Source organism: Musa acuminata, chromosome BXJ2-4 (assembly GCF_036884655.1).
Source record: "Musa acuminata AAA Group cultivar baxijiao chromosome BXJ2-4, Cavendish_Baxijiao_AAA, whole genome shotgun sequence".
In the NCBI taxonomy this organism is placed as follows: Eukaryota; Viridiplantae; Streptophyta; class Magnoliopsida; order Zingiberales; family Musaceae; genus Musa; species Musa acuminata.
This window is the reverse complement of record NC_088341.1, coordinates 47,778,290-47,802,485: the sequence shown is the minus strand read 5'-3', so window position 1 is coordinate 47,802,485 and position 24,196 is coordinate 47,778,290. Positions and strand designations below refer to the sequence as shown.

General features: G+C 36.8%; 2 protein-coding genes across 2 annotated transcripts; one reads left to right on the top strand and one right to left on the bottom strand.

Annotated features, from left to right (window-relative positions):
• Positions 1-5,716: 5,716 nt before the first annotated feature.
• On the bottom strand, positions 5,717-11,848 carry LOC103983287 (protein ROOT INITIATION DEFECTIVE 3-like). Its single transcript, XM_065107134.1, has 8 exons — positions 11,168-11,848; positions 10,954-11,067; positions 10,499-10,632; positions 10,261-10,408; positions 9,439-9,638; positions 8,512-8,639; positions 7,296-7,528; positions 5,717-6,137 (listed from the first exon to the last, which is right to left on the bottom strand). The coding sequence occupies exons 1-8, from the start codon at positions 11,372-11,374 to the stop codon at positions 5,976-5,978; spliced, it is 1,326 nt and encodes a 441-aa protein (XP_064963206.1). The 5' UTR covers positions 11,375-11,848; the 3' UTR covers positions 5,717-5,975.
• Positions 11,849-16,062: 4,214 nt separating this feature from the next.
• LOC135611385 (external alternative NAD(P)H-ubiquinone oxidoreductase B3, mitochondrial-like) lies at positions 16,063-22,910 on the top strand. Its single transcript, XM_065107133.1, has 10 exons — positions 16,063-16,447; positions 17,610-17,874; positions 18,038-18,244; positions 18,644-18,894; positions 19,945-20,161; positions 20,276-20,380; positions 20,747-21,019; positions 21,134-21,255; positions 22,299-22,418; positions 22,571-22,910. Exons 1-10 carry the CDS (start codon positions 16,356-16,358, stop codon positions 22,656-22,658), a joined length of 1,740 nt encoding a protein of 579 aa, XP_064963205.1. The 5' UTR covers positions 16,063-16,355; the 3' UTR covers positions 22,659-22,910.
• Positions 22,911-24,196: the final 1,286 nt, after the last annotated feature.

The window sequence follows — 24,196 nt, the reverse complement described above, 5'->3', positions numbered from 1 at the left end:
GTGTCATATCTTTTTTCGGCTTTGAGGAATAGTCTTTTTAAGGTTTGTATTTCGGTCCTTCTGTAAATATTGAAACATCTACTGAAAAATTATTTGAATTATTAAATTATTTTATTATAATATAAATTTTAAAATTTAAATAAATTAAATAATCATATACGTAGATATACCTAATTGTTGATTCTATCATCAAAATGAACGACAAGTTTTCACGGGTGATGGATCGAGGTCTTCGATCCTATGTGTCTACTATTAATATGATATTTTATTGAACCTAATTTTGAAATTGATCTCGCAATATAGTGTATTGATACATCGTATGTCATTGGCACATCAATGTGGTGATAATCGTAGAATGATCGTCATGAATCACGTGTCTAAGGTGGCTCTTGAGGTATGTATTGGTGAATGTCAAAGCTTCTACTTTCTTTGCTGCGTAGTACATACTATTGCTCAGAGAAGTCTAACCAACTATCATCGTATTGTTATTGGTCATAAGATTTTTCATAATACGACGATTGTGAATACGATAAGCTTCGTTTTGTGCTTACATCGTGTAAACTTTGTCGCATCTATTCAAATTCATCCACTGCCTTCCCTTTCCTCTTCTGTCCATAAACTTAACCAGTATCTTATCCAGTTTCATAAACTGAATCTTGGGTGGCATGTGAAAAATATTGCTTCTCAGGCCATGCACCACCCTCAAGTTGTGTAGACGAGACCAATGATTCCTTGACGTCGCTTCCATCATTCGTCGAGGCATTGCTCTTCGTGTTCTTGTCATGTCTTTATCGAGCGAGTTATTGAATGCGATTGTGAAGGTGTCTCATTGCTCGACTCGATTATTTCCAATGATGTGGTTAATGCTAATGTGATTATCTCCAAACATAAACCCTTTCCCCACGTTCTTTCCATTCTTAATTTCTCCGGGAATGCCTTCCTAATTATTTCTAGGAATAGGTCGATCGGATTGGTCGAAATCTCTCTAATATGATCTAGAATTTTCTTGGGAGGAATTTTGTTTCTTCCGGAGCAGCCTTGGATTGTGCTTATGTTCTTCTCCTGGTTCGATAGGGGGGTTATTTGTTGGGAGTTTAGTTGGGAAGCTATGTGACAAGTGAGGAGCAAAGGTGATTCCTTTACATCTTTCATTTTATCGTTTTATTTTATATTCAGAAGTACGGAGGGAGGACGATGTTGACTCTCGGATTTTGATGATGAAACCAATTGATAGTATTTATGATTTAATCTGGGTTTTGAGTGACGTAGGAAGTTTCGATCATGGAGAGATAAGTAAAGCAGGAAGAATCATGTTGGGTCAGAGATAAACATATCAGAAGATTGGATGTCGAGTCAAAGAATCGATCGACGTATCGACAGAAGGTTTCGAGCCATCGGTTCGGGCATCAGGCCAAGAAGAGCAGAAATTATGCCAAGTAAATCGGAGTTGCAGAGGTCAACTGGTCGATTGGGCAATAGGCCACAAGAGAGGACGATGCATCGAAGATTTGGACAAAGCGTCGATGAACCAATTACATGTCGAAAAACATTTGATTTGCTTTGTAATAATTATCTAGATCGAAGTAGGTTCTAAGTGTGCAGGATTAACTACGATAGTGATTAAGGCATAAAGCAAAATGAAATCCAAGAGCCAAGAACGAGATTTTGTTGCAAGTTCGAGAGTGCGTCGGAAGTTTTGTCGGAATTGATCGAGAAGCCCAGGAGCTTGCCAAAGAAGCTCGTTGGAACTCTCGCGAAGAATATCGCCATGAAGTTCAGGAGCTTGTCGGGAGTTCGTTGGAACATTGTCGAGAGATCGTCAAAAGTTCGTCGGAAGATCGTTGGAAGCTCGTCAGAAAAAACCTAGACTTATGAACTTATTTAGTTTAGTGTATGCCTTAAAATTCGTAGTTAGCACATAATTGGGTTGGAATTTGGTCAATTCAATCAGGAGCCAATTGGGCCCAAAATTTAGGCTGTGTTGGGCCAAGTGAAAGACCTAAACAGTGACTCAATAGGTAGAACCGTCGTGGCACAGTCTTCGAGACTATGTCAAGCGGTGGTACCGCCCAGTGACAGGGTGTCAGGCGGTGGTACTGCCCAGTGTCAGTGTCAGTACTGCAAGTGGTGGTACCGTCAGTACTCGGGAGACACGGGATGAGACATTTTTAGGCTCTAAGTTTGAATCAACTTGAGGTATATACCCCTCTCATCCCTGGTTAACAGACACAACTGGGAGCAAAAAGAATAGAGTTGTAAGAAGGTGTTTGGTCTTCGCCTATTGAAGAAAGATTGTTAGTGGATGTCGGTAGCCTCGACGGAAGAGGATTAAGTGGAGTGAATGTTGGTCACGATGATTGAACCACTATAAATCAGTTTGTGTTTCTGATTTGCTATTTACCTTTATTGCAATCTACTTTACATTGCAAACTGATTTCTTACTCTCACTATGTGTGTCTTATATTGTGTCGTGTGCATGAGTGGTATGTCTATGTATGTGTTGAGCATTGTAAATGTTACGTGTGTTGTGAATGCTGTGTTGTGTATATGTATGTTTGTTGTGTGTATTATGTGTGTTGTCTTCCGAGGACACTTGCTGCTGTTATTGGGAGAAGGATGAGGTGGAACCACCACCACGACCATGTCAATATCAACAACAAAGAGCCATCGCCACTGGTCCCTTGTGTCGATGGCCTTGTAAACAAAAATACGGGACGAGGGGCAAAGGGAACATATTCCTTGGTAGGGAGTTAACGAGAGGAGCAAAAAGACAGATCAGCTCTCCTTCCCTCCTTCCATTAGGGTTCAATTTAAGCTTTTTCCTCACTTTCAACACGTGAGTCAGAACAAGACAAAGGAAAATAAAAAAAGGAATAAAGGAAAAGGAAAATAGAAAGACGAGGAAGTGAATGATGTCATATGTTAGGAACGAGTTAGCACTAAAAGAGGGGGTGTGAATTAGTACAATGGATAAAAACGTTGATTTTGAAAAATCTTTTGTATGATTAAAAGCGATCTCGGAAGATATTAATTTGAAAGCGTATGAGGGCATAGTGAGAGTAAGAAATCAGTTTGTAATGTAAAGTAGATTGCAATAAGGGTAAATAGAATCAGAAATACAAACTGATTTATAGCAGTTCGATGGGGATGTGGCTCACCATCCATCTCAACGATGGGGTTGTGGACTTTGTTTCGCTCAGCCGGTGAGAAGGAGGCAAGGCAACGTACAGAAGAATCGACGACAAAGCGGGTGGGAAAAGAGAAACGAGCACCATTGAGTTGTCGTTGATGTGTGAGGCAGCTCGAGCTAGGGTTTTTACCTGGTAGGAACGACGAATAAGGGGAAGAGGAAGACATGGCCCCGGTGGAGACAAGCCGCCGCATGACAAAGCAAGCAATTTGGCGAGCTCACTGCACGACGGATCCATTGTTCATAAGATGCCCTGACCCCAACCCCAAAAACATTAAAATAAATAAATAAATAGGGAAATGACGATTTACACGGAGGAGGGAAACATTGCATACTCATCTGAGATAGTGGTGTCTTGTAAATGCTCTTTCTCGCTCTAAAGCTATGCTAATGTCTTTTTTTTTTGTGCTAACGTCTGAATAATTCATTTAAGAGTATATTGATACGTGGCAAAACATCTATTATATCCATAGAGGCTTCTGACAAGGATAATTATTCGTGAAATATAACACATTTCTTAGATATGGTGAGTTTTTGTGCTTCAGGCTTGTAGCATAAGTGCTCTTTCGCGCTCTAAAGCTATGCTAATGTTTTTTTGTGCTAACAATCCTAGTGCGACCGGATGATCTGAATTCATTTAAGAATGCATTGTTATGTGTCTAAACATTTATACATACCCATAGAGACTTCTGACAAGGATAATTATTTTTGAAATATAGCACATCTATATCGTGAGTTTTTGTGCTTGAGGCTTGTAGCATAAGTTATAATTGATTATAAGCCAAAGTATCCTTCATGATTATTTGTTCTTTTGCCTATTTTGTTTCGAGAGAGTTGTAATTTTTCAATGTGCCATGATGTGTTGTGTATATGTTAATATATCTTGCAAGAGATGAACGTTAATCTTGGTGAGAACTTGCCTGTTGAGTGGTTGATAGATGCTATAAAAAATGTTATTTTTCTGATTACATAATGCTCTTGCTAATTATTTTCCCATAAAGGGAGGCCCCCTTCGTATGGCTGCTGACGTGCATGTAGGCTCTTTCACAAAAGTTATTAATATTTTTATTTTAATTAAAGCTAATCTATACTTCTGAGTTGTAGTATTTTTTAAATTATATATATATATAATATTTTGTTTTATATATATATATATATATATATATATATATATATATATATATATATATATAATTATATTTATCTTAATTAAGAGTAGTAGTAATTTCTTATTGCTTTGTGCTTGTCATATATTTTTTATTTTTAAACATTAAGATCAATTTTTACTCCTCTGTTTTTCACGTTTTCTCAAACTACTATTACTAATGGCTACAATTTGTCTTCTCTAAATGCTACATCTACTCCTAATGCCGTAATGAAAACAGTACACATTGTGGTTCCTTTAGGTGCCGCTGCCTGTGCCGACGGTCCATCCGAGCTGCTTGAATAAAACGTTATGCTAAGTTCTCTCCATATTTTTCTACTCTCCGTCCTAAGAACTTTGAACCATAATTTATCCACAAGTGAATGCAACCAAAGTTCAGGCGTTAATTATTCAATAGTCAAAGCGCAATGCAAGCATCTCTCTCTCTCTCTCTCTCTCTCTCTCTCTCTCTCTCTCTCTCTCTCTCTCTCTCTATAACAATATATATATGGTGGGTGATCTCGAATAAGTAATGGATGCATTGTTAAAATAGGGTATGTGCGATCTAATTATTTTCCCTCCCATGTATGAATTACGCATTCCGCTTCCTGTGGGTGCTTCTTTTTCCAAACTGATAAATACGTGGTCATGCCGAAACTGACGCCACTAGCAAGGTCTTGAGGACAACATCAACCAAGCTCTGCACACCTCCCAGATAGTGCCCTGTTTGCTTCAGCTCATGGTAGTAGTTCCAGCTGAGGTGGCTGTAGATGTATCACTGTAGGGTCACCAGCACGAGCCAGTCTTCATCCCCATGCCACAGATGAACTGGAAAGGGCGGTTGCGAGAGATCCATCGGATCAAATTCCCACTTCCGGAACATCACCATCATGTCTCGGTAAAACGACTCATGCATGCCTAGCTGAGTGGCAAGCTTCCGCCTCTGCAAGCACAGTGACGCTTGCATTCTTCAGTTCTTGCAGCGTCATACTACAAAGCTCCTTACAGTTGAAAATAAAAAAAGGACACGGAAGTTGTGTGTGTATATATATATATATATATATATAGCATTGGGTAACCATAGCATCTCTGATCTTAATATTTAGAAGGACATATACCATATACTAAAATTTATTTCTAATTTTGCAAGAATAATATGTAAATGTTGAAATCTCATCTTATTTCTGACATTTTAAGAATTCCAGTAGCATATGGTGATAAATACTTTTACCTACCCAACAGGAGAGAATCTGTTTTCCAGCTACAAATTCTAAACTAGAGAACTTTGGGAAGTCACTTTTTCCAGAGACAAAACATTCTTAATAGAGAAGATATTGGACAACAGAGATATCTGCAGTTGCTGAAACACGATGAACTGTGAATTAAAAAAAAATACTTTCATCAAGCCTTTTTTTCTGAAAATGAAACGAAGTCTGTTAGACTAAACTCAAAAAGTTGCTTACCCAAAATTTGAAGCTATTAAGACATCCCACCACCTATCATAATAATGGTGAATCGCTTGTGTAGCAAGAATTACCAAGCAAAATTTGGGCTACTAAAAAACCATATAACAACAAAAGCTAAACCATAGCAAGAGATGGCTTTCATGATTACACTATAGCTGTTTTTATGCTGCTGCTTTTAGCTGTCGCTCACCTGGGTTCCATCCATCAGCTCATTTACACACAGAGACTGCATGTCCTGATACAGCTTCTTCCACTGCTGAACCAGTTGTGTTTTCCTTTTACATTCCAGCCTAAGTCTTTCCATCTCCATTTCAGCAGCACCTGAAATGTTCTGTTTCTGAAGGGGAAAACAAAGAAAGAAACAGAAATGTCATCATCAGCACTCAGCAGTGTGCTTGTTTCTTGATCATTTGGAGAGGCCAAGTTTATATGAAAACAGACAATATCCTTGAAGAATGCCAGATTATATCATGAGCTAAAGACCATAAAATTGAACCATTCAAGTAGAGATAAAAGGCCATAATTCTTCTTTAAAGACTATTGTCTCTTGCCACTGAACCTCCTTCCCAGATATGGATACCAGCATTCCAGAATTATCAAACAGGGAAGGACATGGCACCTTCTTCAAACAGCTACTCTTTTTGTTCACTAATAATTGTGTGGGGCATTACACAAATTTTGAGCCCAAGCAATCAAGCATGCAGGAAGAGTTTTGATTTCATAAACAAGAGGCTTCACTTCTTATCACATATGCATTTCTTTTCAGAAAGTAGAGGTTTTACAAGACACGGATGTCATGGCAAAGTTATCTGTAAGAGGTTAGTGAGAAGCATTTTGTGATGCCCCACACAATTGTTAGTGAACAAAAAGAGTAGCTGTTTGAAGAAGGTGCCATGTCCTTCTTCAAACAGCTACTCTTTTGATTCTTCATGGATCAAATAGTCAAAGTAATAGCCTAACTTGGACTAATTAGAAAAAAATATCAAGGATTTTGTGATGATAAAAAATGAATTAAAAGTGATAGAATAAAAAACTTCATCATTAGCAACAAGCAATATGGAAAGTTTCTCCAGCTACAAATGCATTCATTCTAGCATATTCCTTTCAGGCACGTGCCCAGACTGGTATAGTTTTGTGCAATGTATGATAAAATAACCTACCTGACGAACTATATCTAATCCATTGCCTGAATATGGGTACAGGTTATAGCATAAAGGTGTTAATCATAAGTCCAATCTGGGTTTAAAATACCTACTTGGATGGTTTAGACTGAAATAAGCATTGCTAAGACAGACATTAAGATCATGCCCCTTCAGATATCAAAGGTTTCTTGGTAAGTTCATTAAAATTTTATCTATCAAAGAGGAAACACCAAAGCACCAAAGGTTACAATGTATATATAAAAGAAACTGCATCTAATGTTCAGATATACAGACATATTACTTGAAGTCGAATGCTTTCAGCAGAAAATGGGTATCATAGATAAGTAAGATACCTGAAGCTCTTTGATTTGCCTCTCCATCACATATGAGCTGCAAAATCTTATTTCTTCTGGATCATGGCAAGGAGACTGAAGCAATACAATAGCATTAGTTTTAACTTCTGCATCTGTAGAATCAACATACTTGCTCAGTGGGGGTGGCAATGACAAATTCAAATGCTTCCTGTTCACTGATATAGGATTTCGAAGTAATGGCTGTCTAACTATAAGAACATTGTTGATAGGACCTGTCACAAAAAATCAACCATCAATTTAAGCCTCCTACTTGTTAACTATTAATCACTAGGAAAAGAAACTAAAAGTTGAGGTCTAAATTAGTAGTCACTGCAACAAACATACAACCGTATCGTATTGTTTTTTTCCGGATTAAAGGGGAGGTGAATCAAAGTGCATAATTACAATTAAGATTATATCAACATGAATTTGTATGCAGTTAGGGAAGTGAAGTATCATGGTGATAATGAAGATTTCAGTTTTCAACAACTTCAAACAAGTTTTCAAAAAATGGAGAATAATCCATAATGAATAAATAAAAGGATTCAGTCTATGAAAACTGGGTAATTATATAGATAATAAAGCATGAAAATAAGCAATACGTCATGCTTTGCATTGACGAGATACTTGAGGCAATTGTAGAGATCTTTATAGCTAATAATAGAAAAGTTATAGAACAGAAGCATCAACATAGATCCTTTTTGTTTATGCATGTATGACTAAAAATATGGACACAGTAGCTAAACCATCTATTCGTGGTCACCCTATATGGAATTCTATCCACAATTTTGCTCTATTGTAGGTAATATCACTGATTGAGATTAAAGGTTTGAAATCTCATCAAACATATTGTGAAAGTCCTAGCTAACTCAGCATATAAAGATTTTGACAAACTACCGAGCTCAAATCCCGCCTTCACTACTTGTCCGTTGCAAAAAAAAATATATCACTAATTAAACTAAGAACCAGCAGATCATTTTTTAATTGACTAATAAAGATTTTTTTAATCTTCCTCTATCTCTCCTTACACCACTAATCATAACTTGTGCATCTATTGATAGTGAAAGGTACAAGTAAATACATAGTTAGAAATCATAGTAACATAGGAATCCATTACATGCACATGTCATAACAGGAAGAGGAAAGAGCATCACATAATTAGGCATCCGAAGTAATTTAAACATTTTTTATACTAGAATCCTAGTTATTGATGTACCTTTCGCATGTTTCAAAACACGAGTAACATGCTTGGTTTTTGTATCCCAAACTCTGACAATACCATCTTCAGTCCCAGACACTAGAGTAACTCCATCCGTGCTAAATGCTAGGCATGTTATTGCCTTACTGGATGACAAAAACAGCTTAAATTAAATCACGAAAAGGAAAATGCTGAAGAAGAAAGCAAAAATGTGATTAAATCCATATACAAGATACAGAAAGTGCACTTGAAGTACAAATATGTCTAACACATCTTGCAGTAACAAGACAATGACGATTTCCCAATTGAAACTTAACAAGGGTCAACAAAACATGAAACAATTATGATTACCCACAGAGCTTAGACTAAGCATTGAAGTTACACCTATATATTAGTGCATATAAGCATGCATGCAAATCAAACTGCAAGCTAAATTACTTTAGTTATGTATCTCTCTAAGGTAAAATGTTAAAGTCAAAAAAATATTTCAGCTAAATATTTCTTATAAAAGAAAGCGATTAAAGTCTCTTGGAAAAAAAAAATCAAAAATAAGCAAAATCTTTGGTAAACAGACTCTTGGAACCCCAGGTCTTCTGCTACTGTTATACTTGATGCAACCGAACAAACAATAAAGGCAGGAAAAGATGGTGAGATGTAAAATTCCAAGACCCAAAGGTAAAGGTAAATTGACTTTTGAGGAAATGCAGAATGACAAGCAATGACAAGCTTACATGAAAAATTCAAAACTAAAACATCAAGATAAAGGCAATTTGGAAATAGAAAGCATCAAATACAACAAACCTCTGATATATCTAAGAACACAAATTAGATATCTACAGTATAGTCTCTTCATAGAAATTTGCCAGAACACACAAAACACAATTGTTGCTAAATATATACATGTATATAAGTGATTATCAAAACTGACTAACAGCATATTGAGACCTGTGATCATATAAGGCACCAATGATGAACATCCCGTGTATGCTATTGCGGTTGCATTCAGCATTTAGCGCTGCAATATATATTTTGCCATCTCGGCCACCAGCATAGAACACATGCTCCCCAGGATCCATTACAATAGCATCAATTATGGAAGGAAACGTAATGCTCCTCAATAACAAACCCTCAGATAGGCTCCATATCTGGAACATATGCAGTAGTCAAAAGAAGTTATCTTCAAAATCTAAAATACGAACATAGACAATTAGCATTGGGAGGAAGGGGGATCAATTTTCTAACAACAGATTAAAATTATCTTTTCAGTTCAACATATAAGTAAATTAAGTTAAGCTTGCAGTAATAGAACTGACATTCTGCAAAAAAGGTGGTCACACCATTGAGAGCACCTTGACCCTAATAAGCATCTATAATCTACTTTATGGTCAAAGTTTAAATTGGGCTAGGAAAAAGAAAGAATAAAGCAAATAACTTTTGTTCAAGCTACCAAGATACTGCCACTACAGTAAAATTTTGAAAAGAAAGATTCTTACCATCAGCATGTTCAACTTGAGGAGCAGAGTTAGACTTTGTTTTGAAACAAAGACTAAGAGTAAGTTATGAGATAATATATTATAAGCTATCATCTAATTCAGGGAAATTAACCTCTTAATTCAGATGCATCATTTGTGTACCTCAAAATTTTTCAGTTGAAGTTACACAACAGTGAAGTCCCTCGGCATCTGGTTGTGTTCCTATTGACAACTAATTTCCTAATATAACCAACTACTCTTTTCAAAGAAGTACAAAGTGTAACAACTAACGAACCTTACATGTTCGATCCTCTGAGGTTGAGATGATAATGGAGTTGCATAACCCATGTCCCGCAACAACATCAGTGACACGTAAAGCATGTTCCGAAAAGCTATATCTATAAAGAACACCAGCAGAAGCCTTTGCCATGTCATCAAACATCCTGCCAAACATTACAAAAATTATATTAGCATTTTAGACAAGACAACATAAAGGAACAATTTCGACAAGAAAAAAACTAAGAATTACATACATCATAAGGGACCAAACTCTGACAGAGCCATCCTCAGACCCTGATATTAGCAAAGACTCGTCCTTGGAGAGAGTGAGACAGGTGACAGACCGATAATGTGCATGCCACCTTGTGAGCAATTTCCCACTAGCAACCTTGATAAATTTAAAGATAAATCTAAGCTTTTCTTATGAGTTTTTCTATGAAGAGAGGGAGCTAACAAGACAAACATTAGAAAACAAAACAAAACAAACTTTGACATCAAAACCAAAATGAAAGCATAATACGGCCCCTTTGACTTTAAACAAGGTGGATGAGAGAATCAAGAACAGATTTAGACACACAGACCAAAAGTCGTGCATCAAAATTTTGAGTCCCAAGTAGACGGAAAATTCTCATACCAGTGTCTTAAAGAGAAGACGACGGAAAAAGTAAATCTTGCCTAAGAAATCAGAAGTGGAAAAGCAAAATATTACCTCCCAGAGGTAGATGATGCCGGATGGTCCTCCTCCCATGATGTAAGTGCCTTCTGAATTGGAAACAAGTGGTCCAATCGGCTCAGCCGGGAAGCTCCTAACTTCCACCTGAGGCTGAAACATAGAGCGAGAATTATGAGATCGTTTATCCAACACGAGTATGAAACAGGGCGTGAAGTGGGGATGTGGAAGAAAGGTTCGGATTAGGACTCACCTTATCCCAGGACCAGAAGAAAATGGGGCAAGAGGCGGAGGAAGGGGAATCGCGGAGCTGCGAGGAAGCGAGAAAGCGGCCGGCTATGGAGACGAGGCCATGTGGAGCGGAGGAGCACGAGCGGTACCGGAGCTGCTCGGAGCCCGAGCGTAGGTCCCAACAACCGATGCCGACGTCCACCGGGGAGGAGGCGATCACCACTTCCATCGGTGGCGAAGAGGCGCCGCCAAAGAAAGAAGGGGTTTTGAGGATTTTAGAGTAGGCGTTTCGGATCACGAGAGTATAAACGGAGCTCGCGGGCTACCACGGTGCGTATATGCTATCTCTGTCACCTTCAAGCAAAATATGAGCAGAAACTGCCTATCTCTTCTTAAGGTTCCGGCGGGGTTGTGCGGCACTCTTCACCCTCCACCGTGATCGGACTTCCGGAGCACCGCTGGCGCGTCGTCGGGGACAACGGAGGAGAGGAGTATTCGAAACGCCGGGGACTCTACGAAGGTGGCGGCGGAGGCCAAGAAGTGGCCGGAGAAATCGAGGAGGCGGAGGAGGAGCCTGCGGACGCCGCTCTTGGCGCCGATTGCTCCAAGCAGGTGCTAAATCGTACCCTCCGGTTTTGTTTTCCCATGTTTGTCCACATCGATCTAACGGATGAGATCCATTTGCTGAGAGCATCTCAACCGTTAATCGATGTGTATAACACCTATGATCTTATTGAACACCGACTTCGATCCACAAGATAGGCTAATGCAATGAAGAGAGAGCCTAAGTGGGTGAGCAAACGGATCAGTTATTGGGTTAAACGAATCCGAATCCGCATATAAATTCAAATAATACTAAATTTCAGTATTTATTTTTTATATATGGCTTTACGTGTCTATATACTTTCTAAGTTTGACATTAACATATATTCCTTTCCAAATTTTAATATCTTATTTCCATATATAACTCATACAACTTATTACAAGATATACTACACACATATAATACACACATACACAAACAACTCATAACACATACATACACACATAACTCATAACATACACAACATACACATACAAATAACATACACTAACACACACACATACATATGCAACTTATAACACATATCACATACACACATACACACACAAACAACATACAACATACAACCAACACATACTACACACACACAACACGCACATATACACAACGCACAAACACACACAACATACACAACACACACAACTCATAACATAACAACATACAAACAACACACAACTCATAACACAATATACACACAACTTATAACGCACACTACACACACACAACACACAAACAATATACTATACATACAAACACACACCACACACACATAACATATACACACAAACAACACACTAGACACACACAACTCATAACACAATACGCACACATACACACACAACTTATAACACACACTACATACACACAACACACAAATAATACACTACACACACACAAACACACTCCACACACACATAACATATACACAACTCATAACATACACACAAACAACACACACACATAACTCATAACAACACATACTACACACACATAACATACACTAAATAACATACAAAAATATCATATAACACAAACAACGCACAACACAAAAAGACACACACACAACATATAATATACAAAACACACACACATAATGCATAACACATACACAAACAATACACACTACACACATATAACATATACAAAACACACACATACACACGCAACTTATAACACACACCACACACACACAAACAACACATACTACACACACATATACACAATGCACAAACACACAACTCATATCAATACACACACAACATACACAACACACACAACTCATAACATACATACACAATACACAAATAACACACACTACACACACAACACATACATAATATACATAATATACACGACTCATAATACACATACAAACAACATACACTACACACACACATAACATATAAAAAATATACACATACATACGTAACTTATAACACACCACACACACAAACAACATACACATAAGACACACACATACACTCAAAACTCATAATAATACACCTGACATGTAGCACGTGAAGATACTTTCATCTTTTTATTCACTTGAACATATTTATTGTTTTTTACTCACATTTTTCGGAGAGCATTCTTTTTAATCAGCCAGATTAATGCCCTTTTAAATTTTGTGTTTTGCACCTTTTAGTTTAAGGAATATTATATTTAGTAAAATGATTAAGGTTTATTTAACCTTAATGGTTTAGATCTTGGATCTCTTAAATTTTTATGATTTACTCATATTTAAAATAATTTATATATTTTTAAAATTTTAATATATAATTTTTTATCAGTTAATAAACGTTAAAATTTATTTATATGGTATGTTAAATCATAATAAATTATTAATATAATGATATATGTAATTTAGGATTAAGGTTCATTTTCTATGGTTTTGGTCATGGATCTCTTAAGCCCTTATAATTTACTCATGTTTAAAATAATTTTTATATTTTAAAAATATAACATATAAGTTTCTCGTTAAGTCTAAGTTAACAGATGTTATAGTCTACTTATATTATGGATGTTACTCATTAGCTTCAAGGCGTATGTCATCACGTCTCTTATCACGGTGTTGTCTACTATTATGAATAACATTCGCTCCAATCTCGATAAGTATCATGATACTTTGTAAGTCATCTCTCTCATGAAGCACGACATCATGAAGATAGAGAGTAAGTGAAAGAAACGATTGAGTTAGTCCATGGAGCCCTCCTATACTCGCTCGCACTTCTCGATCGACTTATTAAGGAAAAGAAAGAAGTGAAGGTTGTAGCGATGGATGAAAGTAAAGATGTAGAGGTAGCAGAGGTCAGAGGCGAATGTGAGGGAGGGCTGGACCATCATCTCCTAGGTGCGATGGGTGAGCGCATAAGAGAGGATGAAGTGGAAGGTGATAGGGATGAAGACATCGAGGAGGAAGAAGAGATACCAAGAGATTATTGCATGCTTAGCGTCAGATTGGTCGACGCATATCCACTAGGCAGGATCAGAAGCTCCTAAGTTCATCGTCAATACGATAGAGGCCATGTACGTACGGTGCCTTGCTAGGTAATAGCAACTCAGTATTATTGTTGGTGATCACTTCCATGATGTCTTCCGCTATTGTTTGAGGTCTTAATTTTTTTAAATTTAAAATATATATCATTATATTAATTATTTATTGTGAGCTAATATATTACGTAAGCAGACTCTAACGTTTGTTAACTCAAGACATGACGAGAGGATCTTATATGTTATGTTTTTTAAAATGTACTAGTTATTATAGACACAAGTATACCATAAGGGCCTAAGAGGACTATGGCCAAAACCATAGGGGCTAAAATGGATTTTAATCTTAAATTACATGTATCATTATATTAATGATTTATTATGAGTTAATATATTACGTAATTAGACTTTAACATCTATTAACTCAAATTTGACGGAAATGATTTATATGTTATGTCTTTGAAAATATAGAGATTATTTTATGCTTGAGTATACTGTAAGAGTTTAAGAGGTTAATGACTAAAACCACAAGAATTAAAATAGATATTAACCCTTACAAAGTTGGACTCTCATATTCCATTCAAGAAAACAAGAAAACACTTTTAAGTAGACAAATCATTTATGCTTATTTCACCGTCACTCTCCTTCAAACATGATTTTGTATTTTTATTTTTATTTTCTCAAACCTCAGATCTGAAGAACTTTTTGATTCAAACTTTCTTTCCATATTGTTTTTTTTTCATTCTTCTTTCCATATTTTAGATCTATAACAAAGGTTTATGTTTTTCAATGATTTTATCATGTAACATAATTTCTCAAGCTACTTCCCTATATAAGCAGCGAAATGAAAGGGTTAAGATTGAAGATCCCTGTCTCATGAGTCGGTGGGTGAAATTAAAGGTTCTCCCCAAGCTTGTGACTCTGAGTACCGCTGCTTCACGAGAAAGTACAATTCGGTGAAAAGCCAACCGTCAGCAAAACTTATCCGGCAGATCCTAAATGCGATCGCGACTCACAAACTGGAAGCAACAAAACTCGAGACGTGGACACTGGTTGCCCCGGGTACACCAAGGAAGACCATTAATTTGTTTAGTGGCATTAAAGCTGTTGCACGTCTAATTGAATACTTGGTAGGATCTAATTGAATATTTTTAATATTAAAACTAGTCAAAGAAAAAGAAAAGATATCTTCCTCCGCCTGATGCGTACCCTATGTTTGTTTACCCTCGTGTCCCACGCTTGTTTTTATTTATTTGTTTATTTTTCCCAGGGTCAATCCGACTGCCGGATTCTTCCAGAAAGTGTGGAAACGAAGCCAATGCCGTGAGAACAAACCCACCTCGCAGAGAAGTAAACAGCATCGGGTCCCGGTTTTGACCGCGCCGATGAACTTTTCTGTCTGTGGAGTCATCTTTTTCGGATTTCGCCGTCTGTACGTCGATCAAAGAGAGCCGGAGGGAAGGAACGACAAACCAATGCGCTATCTTATGGCTGCCTGTCCATATCTGAATCAACCTTCGAATTTCTTGGTCCCCAATCATGTTGTGAAATTCTACCCAACTTTTAACAAATCCAATTTCTTTTGACTCAAGGTTAGGTTAAAGACCGAAAACGAAGGAACGTATACCGTGTCCATACTGCGGTGATTGCATCAAGGTTAGGTTAAAGAACGATTTAAATATACGTAAATTCCGCTGACACACATCCAATCTCTGACGTGACTTCACAACGAGTCGAAGGGAGAGGGAGAAGCGGTGAACTCTGGGCCTCCGGATCCTGCGGTTCCAAGCCGTGACGGCTCCCTCTTTGGAAGGGAGGAAAAATAAACCTGCTCGACCCGCCTCTGGTTGATAGCCGCGTGCCCCCTGCTAGAGGGGGACAAACGTGAGACGGACAGGGCTCGGGACTCCGGACTCGGCACGGAGTGCTCCAACATGGTCTGCCGTGCCCCAGGTCGGCACCTGGAGCATTTTCGGCCTTATAAATAGGCCGTGCGACCCTGAAACTTCCATCCTCTCTTCTTCTCTACGTTGCCTTCTCTCCCTGTTTCGATTTCTTTCACTTGTGTTTTCTCTTTATTGCTTCTATTATATTGGAGTTTGATAAATAATAAGAAGGGATGCGGTTCTCGGCGTCCTTCCTGGATCGAGCGTCGCAAGCGATACGACGGCGCCCTACCATCTCCAAGCTTATCGTGATATGCGCACTCAGGTCCCCTACTCTCCTTTTCGTTGGTTGATTTCTCCTTGGATCTCTATTTGCACCTGTAGATCTGATTATTTTTCCATTATATTTTGCTTTCGTTTCTTACGGTTTGGTCTAGCAATATCCGATTCTTTCCTGCGTTGTGCTCTCTTAATCTGCTAACATTTTGTTGTTGTTTGCGTTCCATAATATGCCCAGTCTAAGTAGTTTATGCAAGAATTCTTTCAGATTTTCTTTCTTATCGTTTATATCCTTACTCAGCGTGGTCTTAGTTTCTCTGGTTCTTTGGTTCGTTATCGAGTGACGTCGAAATCTCCATAGAATTTGACGCCTAAACTAGGAGACTTAGGTTATATGTGACACTGGAATTGTGAGTATTTAAGGAAGTTAGAACTTCTTAAAATACCTTGCCTTTCATCAGGGCAAGAAGGGGGGAATATCGTCTTAATAAATCTTTTTTTGTGTTTTTGTTCTTTTCCCCACCAAATAGTATTTAATCTTCTTCTTTCTGTATCTCTCTGTATCTTATTCGTGGTGCTTTATATTTGTTATTGGCATTCCTTGGATTAATACCAGAAAAGATATTGATAGACCATTTGATCTGCTTCCTGGGTTGAAGAGGCAAGGAGGGTGAGATACCTTGGAAGGGTGTATTAAAACTAATGAATTGTGGATCAGCCTCGTCTGTGGATTAATGCTTGGCTTCCTGCTTTATCTGGAACATCACTGTGAATTGGTGCTCAACATATGACCCGAACACTACTGATGATGCGGGATCACTACTCCATTATTCCGAAATAAAACTAAAGTAAGAAGAAATAAGAAAAAGAGAACCTCATAGGTTCTTGGAGTCAAAAGCTTTAAAGGCGGACTAGTGGATCCTAAAGGACAGTCTGTGGATGTTTGGACGTGACTATGTACCATCTAGAAACAATTATGTGATGCCATAGTGCCTTTAGTATTTTTCTTTTTGTGATGCATTCTAGAGTTTATTCTTTACTTTTCATCGGTTTGGATGCCTGATGCCTTTTTGCACAAAGGAAGGCTAGTGGTTCATGATCATTGTATTTATTCATTATTTCTCACCCTTCTGATAGACTCCTGCTCTTATCTATCTTCCCATGGATAGTAAACATGATAAGTAATACTTGTTCTTCTCTTCTTGCAGTAGTGGTGGTGTTCTGGCATATGCTGACGCAAAGTCCGACCATGATTTTGAAACATCTGAATTAACCAGAAAGAAAAAGTTGGTTGTTCTTGGAACTGGTTGGGCTGGTACTAGCTTCTTAAGAAACTTAGATGCCTCACAATATGATGTACAAGTGGTATCACCTCGTAACTACTTTTTATTCACTCCTTTGCTACCAAGCGTCACGTGTGGAACAGTGGAGCCACGTAGTATTGTAGAGCCAATTCGCAAGATCATGCACAAGGTACTTATCCAGTATTTTAATGGACACTTTCTTTTTTCTATTTTCGCATACAAAAACAGCGAGGTATTTTCAAGTGTTGCCATTCTTGAATCTCTGCTGACTTTTGTTATTATTGTTTCATCTATCCTTGGAAATTTGTTCTCACTAACTTTTATTGCTACAGAAAGTTGGAGGAATTAAATTTTGGGAAGCTGAATGTTATAAGATTGATCCAACTAACAAGAAAGTCCTCTGCTGCTCTAATATCTGGACAAACATGGATGGAAGTGGTGAATTTGCTGTAGATTATGACTACTTAGTCATTGCACTTGGAGCAAAGCCAAATACCTTCAACACCCCTGGTGTGGTGGAGAACTGTCATTTTCTTAAGGTGTACTTCTACCTGCTGTACAGAATTCCAGGCCATTCCACTGTTCGATTTAATTTCATAATAAGTTAGCATATGGGAGAGTTTTTTTAGCTAAAATATAGAACATAAAGGTTACTGAACTAGTTGTGGACAAGGTTGGGTGCTATTGTGGGAGATGTTTTTGCATAAACTTTTTTTTCAGTGTTTCTTTATTGAAAATTTCTGATTCATTTTTTTTTTTCATACTTATCAAAAAAAAATTTCTGATTCATTTGACAATAATATCATCTGTTATCCAAATCCTTTACCCTTTTTGTGTTTATTGAAATATCTTCTGTTTGTTTTATTTTTATGATCTTCTTCTGCTAGTTTAAAAGCCAAAAGTTAAAGAGCTTAAGCAAATGAGACATCCTTTCGTAGGAAATAGAGGATACACAAAGAATCCGAAGGAGTGTCATGAACTGCTTTGAGAGAGCCAGTCTTCCAGAGCTTAGTGAAGAAGATAGAAGGAAGAATCTTCATTTTGTCATTGTTGGTGGCGGTCCAACTGGTGTTGAATTTGCAGCAGAATTGCACGATTTTGTGAGTGAAGATTTGGCCAAATTGTATCCTACTGTGAAAGACTTGGTGAAAATTTCAGTAATTGAGGCTGGGGACCATATTTTGACAATGTAAGAATTATCCAAGTGTGATGTTGATCTGCCTATATTGCTGAATCATATCTTTTGTTGACCCTTGAAATATAGGCACTTAGTTATAACAGTTACTTGTTTCTGACATCCAAGCTGCAACTAAAAGAAAAAAAAGATTTTGTCTGTCACTAATTCTTATCACTTGTGCCATGATTATATATATATATATATATATATATATATATATATATATATATAAAGTGCTTAGATCTATCCCTTTCTTTCTTATTCATGTGATTACTTCAGCAAACAAATATTACCCTTGTTCTTGAATGACCTTTTTTTTCTTTCTATCACCTTAATCAATGTTTTTAAAAAGGCAGTTTATGCTGCTGCATTATACAATCTGATCATATCAGAACATTGCATAAGGTGTGGTATTACAGCATTTGTGATGTGGAACTGCATGTGTGGCTGCCTACTATTTTGCAGGTGCTTTTGTGGTCATCCAAGTATTGAACATTTTGATTGCATTCATGTAATATTCTTCCTTATTGCTATTGGTTATATAATTGTATTAGTTTAATGTTAAAAATTACAATCAATGATAACATGCTTGGGTCGAATATGCTTTTTCATGGTTTTTATTACTTAACTTTTTAAAGAGCATAGATATCATTCTTTGTAAGTTTAGGATTTTGTTTTACTTTTCTTTTTGTTTACTAGTTTGTACTTTATTGTTCTTTATCATGTTAATCTGAACCATGATGTTCTCACAGATGCATCCCCAAAACTGCATATGTGCTATGCAGTAACTTGATTGCCCACACATCATATAGTCTCTCTTTTGAACTTTCACATAGAAGTCATGTATGCACTTATTTGAAGGGAAACACTTAGTACTGTGACTGGTAATATTAAATATCACAAATACAGCTTCACAGATTTATCATTTGCGTGTTCTTGGTCTAAACAAAGATATCATGATAAAAGAATGTATAATTGATCTATTCCAAGGGTATGATTGATTTATCCATAAAGGTCATAATTGAGAACTAGTGTTTATTTGTTGTTGATATTAACATGTAGGTTTGACAAAAGGATAACAGAATTTGCTGAAGAAAAGTTTCAGAGAGATGGTATCGATGTCAAAACAAATTTCCGGGTTGTTAAGGTGTCTGATAAGGCCATCACTATGACTAGCGCATCATCAAGAGAGATATCAGTACCCTATGGAATGGTTGTTTGGTCTACTGGTATTGGTACCCGTCCAGTTATACTGGATTTCATGAAACAAGTTGGACAGGTTAATTACTATTCTTATTCTCCAGAATCATTGTAACTTTGGTCTTTTTCAGCATATGCTGACTGATGCCGTTTTGTGATTTAATTTTTCATATCTGTTTTTCCTTGAATAAAGGCTGATAGGCGTGTATTGGCCACTGATGAGTGGTTGAGAGTACCAAATTGCGATGGTGTGTATGCGCTCGGTGACTGTGCCACAATAAGCCAGAGAAAAGTCATGGTATGTTTGAAGCAATGGTCCATATATGTGTTTTCTTAAGATTGTCTTATTGAGTGTTTAGTATGCTTGTTGAGACTTGTTCAAAAAAATTCCTTTTAATCCTTTCCTTTTCTCCTTCCTGTTTTATGAAATTATCTTGCACTTAAATCTTTCTTAGAGCCAAAGACTAATTTGTTGTGTTGTCAATGCCACACAAGATTTGCGAATTACCTAGTAGACATGTTAAAGTAACTCAGAAATTATTCAATCTACCCTTTTATTTTCTTTACTGAAGAATTTATTCATGTTCTTTAAATCGATGCAATTTCTATCCTCTAGTATAAATAATTTTCTCAAAATACCAATCTAATGCAAATTTTATTTCAGGAAGATATCTCTGCAATCTTTAGAGTTGCAGATAAAGATAATTCTGGAACTTTAACTGTAAAAGAAATCAAAGATGTACTAGATGATATCTGCGAGAGGTACCCCCAGGTGGAGCTTTACTTGAAGAGCAAACAAATGAAAGATTTTATAGATCTATTTAAGGATGCAAATGGCAATGCTGTCAAAGAATCTAAGGAATTGAATATTGAAGAGTTTAAGAAAGCTCTTGCTGATGTGGATTCACGGGTTAAGATGCTTCCTGCAACTGCCCAGGTATATCTTCAACTGAACTGCCTTTCCCAAAGACAAGGGAGAATATTTTCAAGATATTATTTTGAGAAAGGGATTTTTTTTCATCTTCTCTCTTTTGTCTGTGTAATATTCCAGGTTGCTGCACAACAAGGTAACTATCTTGCTAAATGCTTTAACAAGATGAAGATATGCGAGGAGAACCCTGAAGGTCCCCTCCGTATGAGAGGATCGGGTCGTCATCGGTTTCATCCCTTCCGGTAACTGTTCTATGCTGTTTGATTTCCTTGTTCTTTTTTATATGCAAGTTGCTATCTCATTAAAATATTTCGCCTTTTAAGTTTCATTGGATATCGTATGATTTCAAGTGCATTTCTGAAAAAAAAAAACCATATTTTCTGCTGTTTCTGTTCTGGACTACAATATCATCCCTTGAACTTCTACCCTGAAACCTTGCTTCTATTTTTGATCAAATTTGTGTTCCTTTTAAATGGTCATTTGTATTAGAGGAATTACCTCTGGAGGTGCTTCTTCCTCTTTATCTTCCAAATCCATTTTTCCTGTTGTGACTTAATCTTTGAATCAAATAAGTTAAACAAAGACCAGATAACATTTTATTTGTTAAGCTGCATAATTGGATTTAGAAATGAAATCATGGAACCATGACCATTAACACAAAAATCATGCTCTGTTGTACCTTATGAATGTCCTCCAGTGATTACATAAATCACTCATATCAACTTATAAATCATTGCAAGAAAAATCATATATTACAAAACTCGTTAACTCATCTAGTAATTATACACAGTTTACTGAAAGACAGTATAAATAACTAGATTAGGAAAGAGAATATACACTTGTTGTAGAAGATGATTACAGCCAATATGCTTAGATCCATATATTATTAAATGTTTGTCTGTCATAGTTATGACAGTTACAGAATGAAAGAATGAGTCTAGCTAAATATTTCTAACTAATAACTCAAGCATATGGCATATAATAGTTACAGATGCAATGAAGTGGACTTGCTCCATGTTTGCTCATCACAGTGATGGCAGTTACAAAATGAATTTACACACTTAAAAAAGACTAGAACATTTTGCAGTGATGATGTGATATCCTCTGGCCAAATAGCAGAATCCTCCTTATAGCTCGTTTCCCAACTCACAAAGAAACTACTGCACTTTCCTATATTTGCAACCATGTCATCTTGTTTTACAAGCTAAGTTGCTGAAATCATGCATCTCTATTAAGTACATATTGCTGACATTTATTTATTGTCTCGTTTCTCTTTGGGTGATAGGTATAGGCACTTTGGTCAATTTGCTCCTTTGGGTGGAGAGCAAACAGCTGCACAGCTGCCTGGAGATTGGGTTTCTATAGGCCACAGCTCGCAATGGCTATGGTACTCTGTTTATGCAAGGTACACTCCATTTGTTTTGTTAGGATATGTATTTTTGTGCTTCCTTGCAACTAACATGATGGAAATTAATATATTTGTGTTGAAGATGAGTTGTGTGTGCAAGTTTTTGTTTTAGTTCTAATTGTATCTCTTTTTCTCCTTTTAAAATTCAGTAAACAAGTCAGTTGGCGCACGAGGTTTCTTGTGGTATCTGATTGGATGAGGAGATTCATACATGGAAGAGACTCCAGCTGCATCTAAGGAATTGAAAATAAATCTTTTATTCTGAATCAGCCTTCAGGAAGGTGAAGGGATACTACCCTCAGGACTTCTTTGCAATAAATTGTTACATTCTCTTGCCCTTTTATTCTTTTTCATTCCTGATAAAGGCCACGTTATTCTTTTCTCCACAAAATGAGCTTTTGACAACAACAAAAGCGTTTTGTTGGCTTATTATGATACCAACTATTTCTTTCGTTATAATTATCTTATAAAGGAACTGTTTGGTAGTTACCATGCGATTGGATGTTTGAATATTGAGTAGCATAGTACAAGTAAACGAATCATGTATATGGTTAGTTGTAATGGTATTACAATTACATCTGATTTATGAGTATTTTAAAAATTTAATACATCAACACCACTCGTGGTCATTATATATGGCATCAAGCTGATGGGGCTTGAATAACGCATATTCAGTGACATAAATCGGATGCTTAAGCCTCAATATCTATTGAGTGGTGTTCTTTGCGTATTGTGCTTGAATAACGTGTGTGTATATATATATATATGTATGTGTATATATATATATATGTATATATATATACATACATATGTATATATACACATATATATACACATAAATAAATAAATATATATATATATATGTGTGTGTATATATATATATACACACATATATGTGTGTGTGTATATACATATATATATATGTATGTATATATATATGTATATATATATATATATGTATATACATGTATACATATATATATGTATATATATATACACACATATATACATATACACATATATACACATATATAAGTATATATAAGTATACATATATATATATATATATATTATATAAAGAAAAGAAGATTGTGGAACGTGACTAACAGCCTAACGCCACATAGCCAACACCTAGCATCATGTGATCGATAACTTGACACCATGGTATCATCGACTTTGCTGGAATTACCTAAGTTATGAGGAATCCTTTTATCATCAATTCGTAAAGGTTCAGTCTAATTACAATCTCGCTTTGGTCCTGAAGGATTTGTAAAGAGCAAATTAATTAGTTCTGTTGTTGCCTTGGTGTCGTTGACCGGAGAGTTAACACGACCTAATTCGATCCTGAAGGCGTAGATCCATCTTGGGGGCTGTGTTGGGGTGGATAAGGCTGCTCGTGGCAAGTTGACTCCTGAGACGTTGATGGCTCATGATAGCTGACTCTCGATTATCCCGGGGTGCGACTTATTTGTTAGAGGAAGTTTGAGGTTGTCCCGAGGGATGCTCTAGCCTTCTCAAGTACTTAGTGTCACCTCGAGGTGCCCCTTAAATATGCCTAGGTCCTACACAAGCAATCGACATCGGGAAGATGTCCCGACCTGACCTCTCCAACGCTCAAGTTAGTAGAGTAGGTGGATGAAGTTTAGTAGAGCTCAAAAGAGTTGAAATAGAGTCTACTTGCCTCATCTAGTTTCAAGGCTATCTCTTATACTCGATTCATTAGTGGAGTGTAGCAAATTGCTCATCCTCTCTCGAGCCAATCACGTGCGTGATGA